At 40.4% G+C, this 19162-nt stretch overlaps 1 protein-coding gene across 4 annotated transcripts in view; it reads right to left on the reverse strand.

The window, feature by feature from the left end:
* Positions 1-17901, reverse strand: part of PANK1 (pantothenate kinase 1) — a 35358-nt gene extending 17457 nt beyond the window's left edge. Inside the window, exons 1-4 of one of the 4 annotated variants that reach the window (XM_014250505.2) lie at positions 17658-17697; positions 15012-15077; positions 13803-13915; positions 983-1335 (exon numbers count right to left, since the gene is read on the reverse strand). In XM_014250505.2, coding sequence (XP_014105980.1) covers positions 983-1318 — 336 coding nt within the window. In that variant the 5' untranslated portion in view covers positions 1319-1335; positions 13803-13915; positions 15012-15077; positions 17658-17697. Of the gene's footprint in view, positions 1-982; positions 1336-8433; positions 8537-8880; positions 9152-13802; positions 13916-15011; positions 15078-17657 lie in introns of those variants that run through there. The other 3 variants (XM_014250504.2, XM_005520607.3, XM_005520606.3) reach the window with 3 other exon arrangements.
* Between the last annotated feature and the right edge of the window lie 1261 nt (positions 17902-19162).

Genomic DNA, 19162 nt, shown 5'->3' on the forward strand with positions numbered 1-19162 from the left:
GCCAAGGACTACAGTCAACAGCAGTTGGTCATTCAATACGAGAGCTCCCTGGACTGACACAGAGACAGAAAAGCAGCTGTAACCTGTCATACCCAGTAGCCATCCCTCAGCCTCAAAGATCAGGTCAAAAGTTAGGGACAGAAGTGCCAGACCCACCAGTCAAGTAAATAATTCACATTATTCTTAGTAACAATGTCCTGGGACAATCAGATTAGTCTCTTTTCCTCAGAAAATAAATGAAGGTATGTCCCAATACAGATGGATACACAACAGACGACTGCCTCCCAAATGCTTTTTCTCTTCAACATAATTTGTACAACAGATCTTCCATGCTTCTGCACTACAATCAATCTTTGAAGAGTACTCTAGTGAAAAACTTCATGTTTACATCAGCTTCTGGAGTTTCCTGCAAAGGCTATTTTTAAATCCTTGGGGATCTGAGACTTACTCATCTCATAAAATGGCACACTCACAGAATTGAAATCAAAAGCTAGCTGGTTTTATTATGCTCCCACACACTGTTTCTGCCCTATGCTCCATGGTTGATCTTCCAGACTCTTAACTTCAGTCTGAAAGTTAATACAAAGGGAAGGGAACATGAATCAAATCTCCAGCCTGTATGGTTTCATATCTGGTTTCCAATAGACAACCAGTTTGCAAGTACCTATAGTATCAGGCTTCTAGGTTGTCATAACATACCCTCAGTTGATTATGAAGTATCTGATCATCACAGCTGTGCTCTAAAAAAACTCCACATTTACTAACAACATCCTGCACCGCAACACTTCAGTAGAATACCCTTCCCTGCCCTCTCCATGTTCTCAGATATGTCACCAGCTAACAAATATGAATTGATTCTATTGCTCCTAAACAGTTAGGATGGACTAAAAAAAGTTATTTTCCCAGCAAGTTTTAATAGATGGGCTCTCATGATGTTTTCCCAAAGTACTTCCCACTGAACCCATGTGAATTGTTCACGTACCGTTCTAAAGTCTTCTTCAAACTTGTAAGCTCCACCTCCCGTGGCACAGAGAGTAGTGTGCAAACTGGAGAAGTTCTTTTCACTACCCATCTGTATGAACCTGTGCATGGCACAGCTGGGAAAGCGGATGAAGTGCAGGTTTCCTTTGCGTCCACACATTGTCAAATTTTTCAGTTCCAGGTGGACATCGCGAATGCCAGTTTTACCATAGGCTGTATTGGAGGTCAAATATTTCCTAATGCTTTTCAGGTTTTCTACCTCCTCCTGTTCTTCCTCTGCAGTAATGTCCTTAGGTTCAAAGTAGACCAGTTTAACCAACGTTCCACCGATATCCATTCCAAACCATGGGAATGCTAAGAACAAGGGGTTTAGGGAGGAAAAAAAAGAAAGTCACTATAAATATACAAGCTAGACAAGTCACTTAAATAATTTGCTGAATGACAATTCAGTGCAGGCACAGTGGCAGTATCTACTCCTGAGAATTTGGGGTCACTTGCATCCAATTTACATGCTTTAAACACATCTCTAGGTTAAGCCTTCATAAAGCCTCAGTTAAGAAAAATAATAAAGAAAATTTTAAAATATTATTGTCTGAAGAAGCAGGTTTTAATAAAATGAAAACATTTTTTTCCCAGGAAATCATTTTACTCTTCAGTTACCACCTCTTGACAGAGCACATTTACTGAATTTCTCCCAGTCAGCACCAATGGGTGGGAAATGAAATGAAACTGTGTTTCACCCAACTGGCTCCAATTCTGCTAAGAATTAACGAGAAGGAGGAAGAAACAACCAAACAAACAGGAGAACAAGATTTCTCAAGTAATATTCCCACTGTGTAACATTTACAATTGCCTTTCCAAGCTCAGTCAGAATTTCCACGGTCACAAGGCTGTCTCTGAAGTGCAGTAATACAGAGCTCCCATTATGCAGGAGGCCTCCAGACTCCAACCCACCAGAACCAGCAGCTTTGTTGACTGCAGCACTTGTATATAGTAGCCAAAAGTGAGCTGGCTTATGTTTAGTATTTACCACTGACAGACCCATCCCTTGAGTGCAGACTCCCTTTGCTGGTATATGTGTTAGTCTATCACGTAATTATATAAAAAAATGCCACTATTTGCTTCTTAGCTTGCCACAGCTGGCCTAGGTCCTCCAAAATCTTTGTTTTATTAATAGCAGGAGAAAATAACTATGGAGAAAACCCAACAGAAGACCTGAATAAGCTGGTCTACCTGTTCCACTTATATATATATATACACACATATATATATTAAATAGTATGCCAGGTTAGTTTATGAAACAGTAAGAATTGAGAATACAAAATCTATACACAGGCATTGCAGATGGAGGGAGCTAGCAATGTTTCTTAGAAAAATTAAAAGTACTGAGTATATGATTAACATCTAAGGCACACTTCGAAAATAGCAGTCACACAGTCACCTCCCTGCTTTTTAGGGAGAATCAGGTGGACTTGCTAGAAAAATGATTCTACCAACTAGGGCATCTCAACTTGGTGTTGATACAAACTTGAAACCATAAATACCATATGCATAGCTGATTTTTCTGCCAGTGAACCTAAAAATAACTTGGGGCCAACACTTTAATAAGCATAGGAGGTACTTATCACACTGTCCTTCCTCATGTGATCACAGATCACTATTAAGTTACTCAGTTTCAAGATGGAAGAGGCTTAGTCTTTTTTTCTTATCACAAATGTCTCAGCATCATCTGGCTGAATAATTTGTCTAAATTCCGCAATTTTTAATATGCTCCCCCTGCCCAAACCAATCCTTAAATGTCAGATATTTAAAACAGTTATTTCACTCCATTGCTGTATGCCAAGTAATTGAATCATCGGTTTCTCCTCCCAGGCCCCCACAGACAAGGCAAGCATAATGTATACACTCCAATGAAGTTGTGGTTATCTGTTGTAAGGTCTGATTTTATTTTTTTTCCATGCTGTACAAGCTGCATGAAGACAGTGAAATTAAGTCTAATTTGAGGTTTGGGAAGATACATAATCCTATGCAGATACATGAGAATTCCCTGAAACGGGAAGAATTCAGAACAAATGTTTCTAAAACAGGCTTTATTTTAAAGGAGAAAAATATGTTATAGACTAACAGACACTTTTGAAAGTACAAGGTAAATATTTATGTGAAAGCTGTTTGGTCCATAACGCACCACATTCCAATGCAGTGGAGCTCAGGATGACAATCCCATTAGTGATTTACACAAATCTTTATTAAAGCTACTGAGAACTTTAATTACCTGACCCACTGGAACAGTTAAGTCTCCTCCTCAGATGTATACTATATGACAGCAGGAAGTTCTATTTTAAAAGCAGCATGGTTGAACTATTCAACACAGAACCATCCTGTAGCTAAGTATAAGCCAATTTCTAATGTTTTTCATTAAGGGCATAAAACCTGCTACACTCTACCTGCACCAACATTTGTTCTAAAGCCATAGTGCAGATTTCACCTTTAAGAGAGGCAAGAAGTGTTCCATCCTCCTATCAAACACAAGCCCAGCAATAAAAGTGTTAAAGCACTAACAGCTGAGAGTTATTCATAAATGACTGCCAAGACATTTCATTTTGTATCTTAACATTTTAAGGAGTTATAACCAAATAACAGAATAAGTACTGCAGAAAACAACTATGAAGTTTCTTCAAGTCTGCATAGTTCTTGGGATAGCTACACATAATGCTCGCATTTATGAAGTGAGCAGAAATACCAGGACACTTTTTTTTTAGTTAATTCTCTCTGTGACTCTAAGTTCCTTTCATTTTGTTGTGAGCCAAATGGACTGCTGCAGAAAGAAAGGAACTTTGCTTTTAGAACACCAGCAGTTTTCTTCAGCACAAATAAAGAGCCCAAGATCAGACAACAAAACCAGGTATTTCAGTTATGCAGAAAAACAACTTAGTTTTCTTCTCAACTTCTAACACCAGCTCTCTGTTGGAATTACTTGCAATAATTCAACAACCATCTTGACTGGTTGACCACTTAGGAAAAAAAACAAGTCTCCAAGTTTCTAACTGAAATTCATATAACTTCGGCACAACTGCAGTTAGAGTAAAAACACTTACTTCTGTAACACTTCCGTATTCCAGTGATTATTTTAAAATGTATTAATTGTATCTTTTGTTACTATCAGTATGTTCCAAATCAAAATGCACCACTGACCCACCATCAGCTCTTTTCTGCATCTATATATAATTCATCTCAGCTGGTACCTATATACTTCAACTTTCCTGGGGCCACTGAATGTGGTGCTAATGGCAATATACACACAGACTGAAGGTGCTCCTGGGATTTGCTGCCTCTGTGAATACAGAGAGTAAGATGATTCAGAGGCCATCAAAACTAATAGAGCCTGCCCACTACTACAGCCAGGGGGTATGAAAAAAAGGTGTTTGTGTAGATAAGTTTTTCACAGACTTGAGGGAGAATGGGGAGAAAATTGTGGAGGTTTGGGTTTTTATGTTTGGTATGTTTTTTTGGTTTGTGGGTTGTTGTTTGGGTTGGCTTGTTGGGGTTTTTTTTTTGGGGGGGGGGGGGGGGCAGGGGTGGTGAGCAGTGTTTGAGGTTTCCTGTTGGTTTGTTTTAAACTGGAAGTCCTGTATTTCATTGATAACTTAAGTGTCCCTGAATTACAAAAAGCCAGGAAAGCAAGGAGGGGAAAATAAAATCCATCCCACCCGCATCTCAGGCTGATCTCAGTTACTCAAAATTGTGTGATGTACTATGAGCAGCATGGACACCAGGTATGTTGCAAAAATGTTCCCACAATGTAAAAAAATGCACTTAATTAAAATTGTCTGATAAGGCTTATAAGCTGATATCTCTCTTTTCAGTAGGTATGCAAGATCCCTATTGGATCGATGGAATCTATAACTGTGGCAAAAGCAGACCTATTCTACTGAATTGCTATACAGCAGTAAGTCAAAAAATAACACTGTAAAATCTAGTTTTAGGTCCTATAGAACTCATCCAGAAAGCATGAAGATACATATGTTCTCAGAAGTCTAGCATAAATCAAAGACTCTACTTACCTTCTTAAAAAAATTAATTCTCTTTATGTTAATAAACTGTCCCAACTACTTTGTGATTTGTTATCATGAGATAAAAATCTGTACTAGTCCAAAATTTAGCTGCAGAAGCATGTGACAATGCAAACAGAAGGTATCTACAGCATTGCATAAGTAGGTAACCTGATGCACACCAACAGCTGTGTATCTGGGGCAAAGGTTCACTCATGAGAAATTCCACGATACATTTTACCTAGTTTCTGCATTAACTCTGCAGTATCAGGCTATTCCTACAAGACATTATTATATTCAGATTTCAACACCTTGGATTTTTAAAAATCTTATGCTTAACACACAATATAATGAGGGCATGTGGAAAGTAAATATCAAATCACAACAGTCTCCTCACAGACAAGAGCTCAGGAGAAGCAAGAATGAGAGGGAACTCCTGGGTCATCAAGTAACATTTGCCCCCATTAAAGAAGATAACCAAGATTAATCCTTTTCATATATTTAAACAACCACCACATATGGTAAGATGAATCTTTTTATTCCTCAACATTCAGAAAGAAATTGTGCTTGAATCCTGCTGGAGAGAACATTCTTCTCTACACCTGAGCCCTGGATTTATTCCTGACCAGCTTGGAGCACTTTATTCTTTTGCCAAAACTGTTTCAGTTTATGTATCTCTCTTACAAGACCTGTATTTTGAGGTACATGTACAGTGCCTGTACATTTTCAAGACAGGTACAGTACTTAATTTTTTTTATCAATAATTTGAATGGTGGTATCAAATACTCTGATATCTTAGTCATAAGTATCTCAGATGAAATATCTTCATTTCGGCTGCTTTTCTTTCTGAACACACTTACGTTGAATTCCTATTACTTCATTTACATTTAATTTGCATTGCTTGATACTTTGATGATCTAGGAACTTCCTGCGTTAATTGGGTCCAGAAGAGGTGAGAAAGCCAAAAGCAGTAAAGGGAAAAAAAACCCCAAAACATCAAAACAAGACACATAACATGGCACAGTATTCTTACAGCTTCTGAAAGCTGATTTTTATTTTTAAAAAAATAAAGGGATAATAGCTTACACATATTTTTCAATTAGTTCTTCCCATTTTACAAAGTTATAAATAAATAAAATGGAAGCATTTTTTTCTTTGAACAAAACTAGAATATGCAGCTCAAAAAATTAATTATATCTGCTTAGTAATTAAAGATTCCTCAAACCTTAGAAAGCTAGAGCTAAATGATGCACACATATCAGGTGAAGACTTCCAGTTCATCTTCGGTAACAAGGGCTTATTGAATGTCTTCCTCCTCACCAGAAAAACAAACAGACAAAACCCAGAAGTTACAATCAACCTCAAAGAAAGTTCAAACCCAAAAGCAGAGAGCTTTTTGTTAAACAGGTGTGACCATCCACACAAGTGTAGTTATAATACCACAAACTGACTTCTAAAGAAAAAGAAAACTGACACAAGCCTAGTTAACAACCCTGACAACTCATCCAGTTAAACTAAGGAAGAAGGAAAGCAAAGACAGGATTCCCAATAGAGGCAGTACTAGGTGAGTCCCCTCTCACAGCAGGCTTATCAGGAAAGCATACTGATTTCATGGGAAATCTTCCCTTCTGAGAGGGGAAAAAGACTTGTGAACATAGAATTCTACCTCACTTTGTCAGAAAGTAAAAGCAATCAATAAAATAAGAGTTTAAAGGAATAATTGCTGCAGAAAGATAGGCTTCATTTGTTGAAATATTGGGAAATGCCAATTATCTCATTATCTCCACCACCACACAAAGCAAACCCTGCAATCAATACTGGTCTCCACATGCCATGTGGCAACTGCACTTCATTTTGCAATCTGTTCTTAAAAAAAGAACAAACATCTGCAAAGACCAGGATTAAAAGCACCAAACAAACCAGTAAAAATGGTACTGTGTAGTATTGACTAGAGGATGATGCAGTGAAAAGGTATGCAGTACCAGGACAATTTGAGTAATAATGTAATGATTTTTTTAAGATGGTGACAATATGCTATCCGTATTTCCTGTATGACTAATACTAAATTTCAAACTTGTTCTTGTACAAAATAAACTATATATATATTAAAAAGCATATCAGCAAGCATTCATGCATTTTAATCAGCAAATAAACTGCCCACAGAATAGTTCTACAAAGCACTTCCCTCGGCTGCTGTTTTCATTAAAGCCTCATTTCACTAAAACTCCACACTCGAAGATTCAGCTGTCATACATATTGGGCAATATAGTCAGTCAGCTGTGCTTTGTACTCTGATGGGTTCCTTTTTCCCTCGAGATGGGATCGAAATTCCAAGGCCCCCACTGTTTCTTAATCAAGTGATTACATGAATCCCTAAAACTTTTATTTTTTGCTTCAGAATAGTTTTTATTATTATGAAGAGTTTGATATGCAAGTGCTGACTTCTCTTAGTTACAACAAATCAAGTCCAAGTTCTGAAGGTTTTTTTTTCATTAAGAAAGTGTGAGGGAGGACAAAGACTATAAAAACAGTTTGTGACAGAGAACAACTTGGTCATAGATAATTTAGTTCTCTATCAAATTTAACCTATCTATCAACAGGTACTGTAAGCACTACATGATTAACCAATTCAGATAACACTCTAGGGGAAAGCAGCATGAATGGCTCACCAAAAGCATTGAAAACGTCAGAAAAGGTTAATACACAGTTCCGTGAAAGGTGCAGGTCTTCAAGATTGTTTCTAAATATGTTGCTCTGTTTAACCAGAAAAGTTTTTAAAATATTCACTTCAAAACAAAGGAAAAACCCAAAACCCAGAGTAGCCGAATGCACACTACTTCCTACTGAGTAGAAACATCTTTAAGTTTTGGCAGCAGGCAGCTGTGATTCTGACTATCCCCATTACCCTTTTGGAACATGCTGAACTTGTGACAAAGAAACAAACATTTGTGGGTTTATGCAAAGAGCTAGGACAGTAAGAGTGAAAAGAAACAGAGTACTTTTGCCCCTAAATCGTTTTACTTGCAGAGTTTACCACAGAATTATTCAATACCTCCCTACCTACAAGCAAGCAATACTTATCAGTATTTATTTACTTATTTATTTACTTATCAATAATCCATAGAGAATTAAGGAAATAGAGAATTAACAAATAGGAAGTTTGACTCTCAGCCTTAAAACCAAACGTGAAATAGACAGCAGTTGACAAACACTTCCTAAATTAGAAGCATATTACAAATTTAAGCTGTTTACAAATATTTTTCCCCGCCAGTCAGAATAACTTGCTCCGAGTCCCCAGATTCACTTTTTCCTTCATTCTAACAACACTTGGGAAAGGAGCACATACTAAGCCCTTGGAGCCTTCCCACGCTCCAGAGCGCCCCGGCGGCCCGGCGTTACTCACAGTGTTGCTTGGGCACTATGAGCTTCATGTGTGCGGCGGGGAGGCGGCGAGACGGGCAGGACCCTGGGCACCGCCCGACGCGCTGCTCGGCAAGGAGCGGCCGCCCGCCACCCGCCCGCGTTTGTGCCGGGCCGCCGCTCCCCGCCCGCCGCCGCCCCATTGGCGCAGGGCGGGCCCGGCCCACGCGGGAGCGGGGCCGTGCCCGGGCGGCGCCGCCGCATTGGCCGGCACGGGGCCCTCGCTCCGCCCGCCCGGCAGCCGGCGTAGGGGGGGGGGACGCCCGCGGCGCGGAGCCGGGCGGCCGTCAGTCCCGGGCGGGCGGCGCTCCGCAGGGAGGGAGGTGGCGCGGGACCCGCGGCCGCCCGACACCGGCCCGGGCTGCGGCAGCGCCGCGCGGAGGGGGCCGGGGCGGCGCCGCTCCCCAGAGCCGCCGCGGTCATCACTTACGTGGCCTGTGCCGCCGGCCCGAGTCCACCCTCCGGCGCAGCCTGCATTTCTTGGCCGGGGAGCCGTGGCTGAGCGGCGGCAGCTCCGGGCGTAGCAGCAGCGGGTGCGGCGGCCCCCCGCAGCCGCCGTTGCTGAGCGGCGGGCCCGAGGGGTGGAAGCCGTTCTGCAGCAGCCCGCCGAGCAGCGAGCAGGAGGCGGCGGCGGGCGGAGGCGGCCCCGCCGGGGCGGCGGGCTGGGCGCGGAGTTGCTCGCCCATGGCGGCAGCTTCTCTCCTTTGTCTCCCTGCTCAGGTCCGGCTGGGTGCGGCGGAGCCCCCGCTCATGCCGGCGCCCGTGCCCGCAGCTCCGAGCGCTGGGATGCGGCGCCCGCCCCCCCGCACGGCGCAGGCGTCCTGCCCGCAGCGCGCTGCAGAGGGGCGGCCGCCGCCCTCGCCGGGGACGCGGCGACCCCCCCGCCCGGCCAACGTGCGCGCTCCCGGCGCCGCGCCCCGCACCTGCGGGCCTCCGCCGCCGGCCCCGGGAGTGCGCCGGGGCGGGGCTCGGCCACCCGCAAGCTGCCCCCGCTACAACTGCGCTGTGGCCCGGCGCCCGCCACCCTGCTCGCTGGTGCACACTGAGTAGGCTGCCCCCTGACACCGGCTGCCGTGTCATTTTCGCTTCGGCGTACCCTGGCGCACACTCATGCGGCTCAGGTAGCTGTGTCTCCGAGGCCTCGGTGCGTGTGTTCACAGGTACGCCTTGCACCTCACACAAAGTTACTTATTCATCGGTCGGAACCTTCAAATTTTTGTCTACATTGTCACGTGTCACTCAACAGCTTAGAGGGACTAGGGTGACCTTGAATGTGTTTGACCTCATGCTTTTTTAGTATCTTGGCTTTCCATGCACAGCACTGATAATCTTGTGACTGTGATTTATTCTCTGACCGCTGAGACATCCAAGTGTAAAGACGCATTTTCTGAATGGAATATATCAAATATCAAGTGGACATAAAACTGGGTGAACGATGCTGCGGTGTCATGTCTATACTAGAAAAGAAACACTAATTAAATTTTGCTCTGCACTTAAAGGTTATTTCTTTATACAAACTGCCAGTCACTATATGCATGGTTATCCTTAAAGTAAAAACAAGTCTCACAATGGCTCCTTCTTACACCTAGAGATGGGGCAGGACATGGGGCTTCCACAGTAGAACACGAACGAAGAACTATTATAACAGCCTCCAGAAGGGGATACTGCATTAAGAAATGGCTTCATGAGAGGTAATGTGGCATTCTCTCCAGTTCTTGGCCCAGACCAGAACATTGTGTTTAGGTAGCTGGGAGCAAACAAAAGAAAAATATGCACACCAAGTTGGGAAAATGAAGAAAGAGTGTTTGAGAACAAAGTAAAATTTTCTTCCTCAAAGCCTGCAAGTAATATTCTGAAGATTATTTAAATATTTAAAGTGTTCTTAATATTCTTACGCATAAGCACTTGAACTTGCCAGTCCAAAAGCAACTGTCCTGAAGAGGGTAAGAAGGAAGTCAGGCTACAAACACTTACTGCTACATGGGGGCTTAGTGCTTCCAAAACGGTGAAATTCCTTGAGAAGTCCCTAATTTATGAGATTATGTTTAAACTACAAAAGCCTGCTGCCTGAACTGGCACAGACCTTCATGTCATTTGGTGGCAGATCTGGGCAGCTGGCTGGGTACACTTCATGAAATTGTCAAGTCCAGCCTCTTAGGGCATGAAGAATCCTTGCTGCTACTGTCCCCAGCTGGTAACAGTTGTCCCTTCTCATCCCCCACAGAAAATGACTGCACATACAGCCAGCCCCATATGGAACAGGAGATCAAACCTGTTTTTCTCCGCATTTGCTGGGAGCAGACACAAGAGCAGTTACTGTATCTCAGCTGAAAGGTGGCAACTTTTTACTTTACTCCAACAAAAGCAAGAGCACCTTTAATTGCACACTTAAATTTCCTTGTGGTAGCAGAATAATCCTTCCACTGACACACTGGAATACTGCACTCAAATACTGTGTCCAATTTTAGGCTTCTAAAAAGCTTTTGGAATAACTAACAAGTTTTAGTCTATGAAATGAAAGATTTGAAAGGGTATACAATCAGGAACAGGTAGCAGCAAAGGAAATCATCACAGTTGTTCAGAAACAAGAAAGTGGCAACTGCAGGAAGGGAAATTTACACTGGAGACAGACATTTCCTAGCATGAAGTTAAACAAAGTTTAGACAGAACTCGAAGACTTGACTGTTCATTGCTGGAGAGTTTTTACAAGAAACTAAGTATTTGTGGATGAACAGTTTAAGTAGAACCAATCCAGACTTGAAGCAAGGAAAAGGCACCTTTCTTAAGTTCCTTCCAATCCTTTATTTCTAATTAAGTATTTCCCTAATATTTTGCTGTTAATTTTGCACAATTATGCCACAGATAGAAGTGGACTGGAGCATATAAAATCTGTCACTGAAGTCATGGGATGTATTACAAATTAAGTTTCTAACACCTTGGTGCAACTAAAGCAATTTTTTCCTCTTCCTTTTACCCTAGATTTCTGAGCAAACCCTGTTTACCAGTTCAGTTTTCAGTTAAACTTGTAAGACAATCTAAATAGAATCTATGTGCAATATTGACAAACTAAGTCAAGGATGATTTCAGTTCTTTCAAAATTAACGTTTACTCTGTATTTCTGTCTTTCTTCCTCAACGGAAGCAGGTGGAAGCTCCTAGTTTATATTTTAAAATATTTTCTATACATGTCACTGTAAACCAGCAATCTGGTGGGAAAAGGACTACAATCTGTGAAAACTATGATGAACAAATTAAACTATGCTGAACAATCCAGGACACAAATGACCTCAGATCGCTGAACAAGTCTGCTATACTGACCCACTTATTACATACATACTACACATATTACATTTGCACAGCAAATACTTCATGGATTATTCCATACCTGCCTGTGCTTCAGACACTCAGCTTCCTCTCACCTCTTACTTGTTTATAAACACAGAGGGCAAGTCTGTAATTCTTTAACTCTGTCAGTTTCAGCAAATACTGACTCCCTTGCAGTTAGGATACCTTGCCATGGTTCAAAAGTGCTGTGCTCCAGGTGTTACAGTTCAAAACCAATGGAACTGGAAAAACAAACAAACAAACAAACAAACAAAATACACCACCCTTTCAGGTATATTATCATCCTGGCTTGAAATTTTTTAGGAACTTCTGAGGGTTGTGTTTCCCTCTTTCGTTCCATGGGACTCCTATATCCGCGGTCTAAGGCTAAGCTAAAGTATCAAACAGGTGCAGTCCACATGTAAATCTGTTATCAAAAACCAACAAAAGTCTTACAGAGCACCAGTGGTGTAATTCTAATTCAAAGCCAACCAGCTATAAAGGTTTGGTCATATTTTGGAGAGAAGTGGTAACAAGACACATGCACATCTCAAACTACACAGACCGTTTTACACAATGCAAAGAATGTCAGGAAAGAGACTTCTCCTATAGCTGCCTGAGTATTTATATTCAAGCAGTTGCTGGCTCTCTGCCATTTCTGTTTATATTTCTATTCAAATTATTTCCATGTTTATCCTGTTTCTATACTGCAGGCCAGTTATACTAGTTCTTACTCAATTTTTCCTCTTTGAAATAAAGCAAGTGCAGTAAAGCAGAATAAATTAACTATTTAGAACATTCATCACAAAACAAAAAATACTGTTGATTTGTTTTAGGTACATTCACATATTGCACATATCAAATAGAAAGTGCCAGGTCTAAGAGTCTGATATTTCTTCTCAATTATCTTCAGAACTGGGAAAAAAACCATCCTGTTTTGGTGTATGCAGGACCTTTGGTAGACACATGTTTTTTTCAAGTTCTTTTTCTCAAAAACTGCAGGGCTAGAAGACGAACAGTCAAACATAACTATATAATGACAAGCGATAGATGTGTAAATCAAAGAGGACAAAACAGCTCTAAAACTACGCAAAATTCTTATCTGGAAAGTGCAATGTCAGAGTATTTAAAAATGGATGTAAAGACCTCTGGAATTATTGGTGTGACTTAGGAAAGCTAAGGAAGTCTTACTAGCACAACAGCTAGCTCACATGAGAATTCTGCTTCCCCCAAACACTAATGCATTTGAGAGAGGAAACTGCAGATGACAGAGGAAATTAATGGCATAAATTTAGTCATATGCCTAAATCTTTGTCAGATTGAGGCTAAGAAAGATTATATTGAAACTAGTAGTTCCTTCCCTTTTGACCCACCTATTAGTACAGGCTTCTTTCAATTATGCCTTCTGTGGCACTTGAAGAAAACCTGTTGATGTTATGAAGAAAAGCCCTGCACAAAGGGGAAGCTCATCCCCCCTTCACTTTCATCCAGGGAGAGAAACACAGAAGAAGGCACTCTGTCTAAGCAGGAACGTTGCTTTGGCAGTTTGAACAGCCATGAGGAGGAATGTTCTTTCTCTTTGTTGATGACAAATAGGGCATAGATAGATCTCCTGGCCCAAGCACCAAGCTCAGTGGCCAGGCAAGGCAGCATGAATGCTACCTGGAATGCTGTCTGGACTAGGACACAGAATTATTTGGGGTGGAAGGGATCTTAAATATCATTTAGTTCCAGCCCCCCTGCCACGTAGAAGGATGCCACCTGCCAGATCAGGTTGCTCAGTGCCCCATCCAATCTGGCCTTGAACACTCCCAGGAATGGACCCACAACTTGTCTGCACAACCTTTTCCAGTGCCCCACTATCCTCTGAGTAGAGAATTTCTTCCTAACAATATCTATTGTAAATCTCTGCTCCCCCTTGTCCAATCACTATCTGCCTGTGTAACAGACTTGATTTACACATCTAGTAACAGCAGCCAAGACTAGGGAATAAGAGTCAGAACGGTACATAGGTGTAGGCTGGTCTTACCATCTTGCCCATCCCTGTGGCCAGACTTTGCAGCAGTCCAAGTGGCTTCTACAGTTCTCCTCTGGCAGTTCTGAGATGAGATTAGGGATTGTGGTTGCTGTCTTTCATCCCAACTGAAAGAAAGCATGCAGCAGTCAAAAAGCAGTGATAACCTTTTCTCTGTAAAGTCTTCCCTGCCAATACCTCTGTTTCTATGTCCAACTAGACAATTATAACTTAGTTTACACTTGCTCTCTCCAACTTTTAACTGATCCCTGGCAGTTAAAGAGCTGTTGGTGCTCTTATTTTACAGGAAACAAAAAATTTAAGTGCCTTAGTTCAGACATTTCAAATAAAACTGCCCAAATTAGTAGCATTTAGGGTCCTTGATTATTTCTTATGATTACCAGACAGTGAAGATAAAGCAGCTGTTGGAGGCAAATAATCTTTCTTTTCCAGGTCATAGTTTCTATTCTGCAGAGAACTTTTTTAAAAAGAAAACAAACACGTAATGGATTAAAACTCTTAGGTACGTAAAAAAGCTAGAAAACTCATTTCCAGTGCACTCTTCTTTGCCCCATAAAGTCTACCTTGTACCCAAGTATTTGGCTCAGTGTACTGCTGCTTATCTTTAACTATCAAACTTAAATATACAAAATGTGACTGGAAAACATTCAAGTTCACAACCCAGTGATTGAGAAATAATGTTCATCATCATATCATCATAAATTATTGCAAAAAGTGGCAGAGCACTTAGTAGAGAAAACAAAGGCCTTTGCTCCTGACTGCTCCCCCACAGACAATTATCCTCATGTATGTATACATACTGGTTTTGCTCAGCTGAATGTCTTTCACTTTCTTTTCAACTCAGCATTTTCATATGGTCCTTCACAATGCAATCAGGAGGTAAGTGATAGTTTCAAAACAAGCAGTTTGGAAGAATGAACAGCTGCCAAATACAAAGGACTATCTCTTCCTTATTCAGCACTGACACATCTAAAGAGGAGAAACTGGTTCTCCTATCAACAGTCAGCTGCTCAAGAGACTTTTTACTTGCACTGGTCTGCACTCCCAGAGCTTAAATGCTGACATGAAATTTCCATGGATATTAATGATAATGAATCAGGTAGCAACAGGGAACCTGAGTTCCTATGCCTCAGGAATGCCTTCCTATGTTTGGAAGAGATAAAAAAGGCACCTCTTTAAACTATTCTAGCTGCATACACATACCTCCAATGCAGACAAAACTGGCTTACTCCTCTAACTCAGGAGGGAACACACAGTGCCCATCAGAGCCTAGAAAGGACACAGAGGTTTAATTTTCCTTCTTTTAAACTAGCCCAGAGATGAGAATTAGTGTAAAATGGAAACACACCACACTTTTAGTACTTTTCCAGCAAGGAAGGCTATGTCTGAATGAATATTTAAGCACAGGGTTTAAGTCCAAACACCACAACTCACCTGGAGCTAAAAATTTAGTAGAGTATGTACTTTCAGACAGATAAACCAAAGACCTGTTTAGGCTAAAAAACATTTAGAATGTCCTTGTGAGCTTAAGTTGAAACCACAGACAATAACATACAAATGCTAATATTTTTAAAAATACCTTTTTAATCTATGTTTGCAAAGAATGAGAGTCTTACGTAGGATGGAGCTATGCTGCAAAAGACAAATTTGTCCTTATATGCTCCAACTACCTGGTAACAAAGAAGGGAAATAACCTTATGGTAGCATAGGGTGGGTTTGCCCTAGCTGTATCTTCTGAGTATTTCTGGAACTAATGACTTTACCTTAAAGTAAGTATATTCTGTGCTGTGCATTTCACTATGTTCAAGAGGCCAATTTAGAGCTTTCAGGCTTTCATAAGGACAATACAAACTATGTATACACTAAAAAAGATATCAGAACTGTAATTATAGACTCCTGTATTTTCATTAGAGACATTGTGGAAAAAAAACCCTAGCACTGAAAGCAACTTTCAGCGTCTCTCCTGCATAGGAGGTGATTTGTATTTCACTGCAGGGATCTTAAGTGTCACCAAAATATTTGTTTTCTTGTAATAAAACATATCTAATACAAACACACACTTGGTCTAATGGGAATTTAAGACTCAAAGATACCATAGGGGTGATCAAAACAAGTTATTTGGATCAATTATTAACATGGAAGTATCTAAGAAACATATGCCAAGTACATGGAGCACAAAAGATTTTGCATCTTGTAACATATGCTGTTACACCCTGGGACATCACTTTAACAGTCACATATAAAGCTCTGTTTATACACATTTATTGTTCTTTTCAACCCTTGATCTCATGAACACTGCTGACCAAATTTATTGTATTTATCCTTAACTTTGACATGGATGTCAGATAAAGAAGCTACTATTTAATTTGATGCCAGTGGTCTCACACATGGAATGAGAAAACAAAAGCATTGTGTATCTCCTGTAAAATAGAAGACAAAGATACTTTTTTTTTCAGTTTACAAAACCTTTATATATCTGCTAAAAACAGAACTGATACAGCAAAGACATCTATCCCTCATCCTTTTTTCCTGACTGCTCTGAAAGTAGTAAGCACCAACTGACTTGCTTTTTCTTCATTTATAAAATTTAATTGATGTACCAGAGGAGACATGTATCTTATCTTCATTCCATTTCCTCTTAGGGGGAACCAAACCAAAATACAGAACCAAAAAAAAAAACCAAAAACCCAAAACACACACACACACAAAAAAAGGAAAATAAAAAGATTGAGAACAAGCAGAACAAGCACACAGGTCAGAAAGGAAGGTACACATACCACATCAGATAAAGGTGTAAGATAAATACTGATGCAGTGGTTATGAGGCATCAGTGGTCATGGACTGCAGATAACATAATGCCCACAAATAGGACATTAGTCTTCATTCATAGGCACAACTGCAATCTGATACAAACTGAAATCTATACATGTGGCCTAAAATCCTAAACAAAAAAAGTTGTCTGATTTATGACGTCCTTATCATCAGCAGTTTTCAGACCTTAGATACTCCCAGAATACATAAAGACATACATAGACAAAGTCATTTTTAGAGCAGATTCATTCCCATATTTTGAAGCAAATGCAAAGAGCAGCAGTGATGGGCTTATCATGACTATTTTCATAGGAATGGCAAAGACAAACAATTAATGAAAACATTAAGGAAAAAACCCTTTTCTGCAGAGAGAAATCAGGCTGGAACCCTAATTTCAGTGAACTAGAATGTCTGTGATTAAAACAAAAATCCCAAAAGTCACCGTCCCAAATCACCAACCAAGTTTAAATTTGATTATAAGCAGATTGACTTCAGTCACAGCATAGACTGACATAAGGAAAAAAGTAAGAAGACAAAACATAGTTCAGAATTTAAATAATTTTCAAGTACATAGTGCTCTGTGCACACAGATTTTCAAAGCCTTTACAAACTGGGAATAACTGCTCTTCTCACATTCTATTTAAAGAAAAAAGCAACAATGCTAAAATAAAAAATAGCAAGATAACTGAGAAAGGACTTGCAGACAGGACTCATTTCCAAAATGAAAGCTGTATTTGGATCATTTTGACCCAAAACAGAAATTCAAATGTCCATGCCCCTCAACTGAAAAACTTAGTAGCAGAACTCCAGAATCATTCTCAGTTTTTGAACTCATTTGCCTAGGCAGGCTCAGTGCTGAAATGGAAATCTGAAAGACTTCTTTTTGAAAAACATCAGAATATCTTAAAAAAAAATCTTAATTTTTTTTTTTTTAAATAAATTAGGAAACATCTTCAGTTCCCCAGAAGCTGTATTCTCAGGACAACTGGCTATTAATATAGCAGTGCTTTAGGCAGGCTGATTAACAGTCAGACTTACATTTCATCAGGCAGAGAACACGATGTCTTCCATTTGGTATGGCAGTGCCCTGGAAATACTCCTCCTTCATGCTGCTTATTGGAAACAGGATCCATTTAAGTTTAAATACCAAACAAACGAACCCTTTTGCTTGCAGTTTCAGCAAATTAATTCATCAGTAGTAGCTTTCTTTGTTGGAATTCCTTGAGCACATTAGAAACACACATTTTCACTTCACTGACATTTCTTGTTCTGCTTGAAAATGGAATGAAAAGCCTGCCTATTTATCTTTGCCTGTACATCCACCCAAGTTATGTCATCTGGCCATTACCAGTGTGATCAAAGTTCCAGGCACACAGGTAATTGACCTCAACGCATGGTGTTTGAAGTCCTTGTTTGACATGATTTGTGTTATTCTCTGTGTCAATAATTATTTCATCTGTTGTCCGCTATACTTACAATCAAACAAAAGAAAGAGAATACAAACTACTATTCAATGCAGCTTGCTTAGGACATTCTCCTGTCTCATTACAGGAATCATTCAGCTATACTAATGAATAATAAGGCTGTACAGGTATCTGCAATACTTATGAATAATATCTAATGTTACTATAAACTTAATTTCTCAATTTAAAAATCATATTTGAGAGACATGAACGTTTCATTAAAATATGCCTTTCCTTTTTATTGCTTCAGCTGAGAATCATTCAGAACTATTGAAACAGAATTTTTTTCTATTTTCATTGCATGATGCACTCCCACCATGGAGGTAGTATGTGACTTCTTTGGACTGTATGTACACCCAAATGAAACTGGGTTCCCAGGAAACAGTGACACTGAACTTTAATATGAGTTAATAATAAAGGAGGCAGAACAGAAACAAAGGGAACCGATGGGGAGATGAGCAACAGACTTGCCTATTAAGAGGCCAGAAATCCCAAGTTTATAATCTGGGTTCTCTTCCCACCATAGGCAGGCATCAGCATTAGTTGTGGTTTCATCAGATCAGACCTGCATTGTGATAGTACTTTACAGACTGCAGCCAAGGAGGAGCAGAGAGGGCATGGAAAAAAAAAAAAAACAAAACCAGAGAGAGGATTACAGCTAACACCTGGTACTATATTCATCCCAAGCAAATATGGCACGAATCTTCCCATCATCTCCAGATCAATATTCTCAACAATACTCATCGAATGATTTATTAAGAATCTGAAGTGAAAAGTTTAATCAGAGAAATGCTCCTGTGATGAGGCTTTAACAAATCACCACTCCTTGATGGAAAGAAATACATACCAGATTAGATTTTCCTTGTCCAAATGCACTCCTGAGATTCTTGGTGGCCATGGCTGCTTTAGACACCCAGAAGCCAGCTACACCATCCTACCTCAAAAGGAAAAAAAACACATCAGATTAAAGGAATCTGCATGTATAATACACCCTCAACCAGGACTGTGGCATAATTTGCAGGGTATAGCCACATTTGTTATACCCAAAAATCGTACCTCATGTTTAGTTGTAACAGCAAT

This window comes from Pseudopodoces humilis, chromosome 9 (assembly GCF_049639895.1).
Source record: "Pseudopodoces humilis isolate 2021_Gansu_Grassland_sample_001 chromosome 9, ASM4963989v1, whole genome shotgun sequence".
In the NCBI taxonomy this organism is placed as follows: domain Eukaryota; kingdom Metazoa; phylum Chordata; class Aves; order Passeriformes; family Paridae; genus Pseudopodoces; species Pseudopodoces humilis.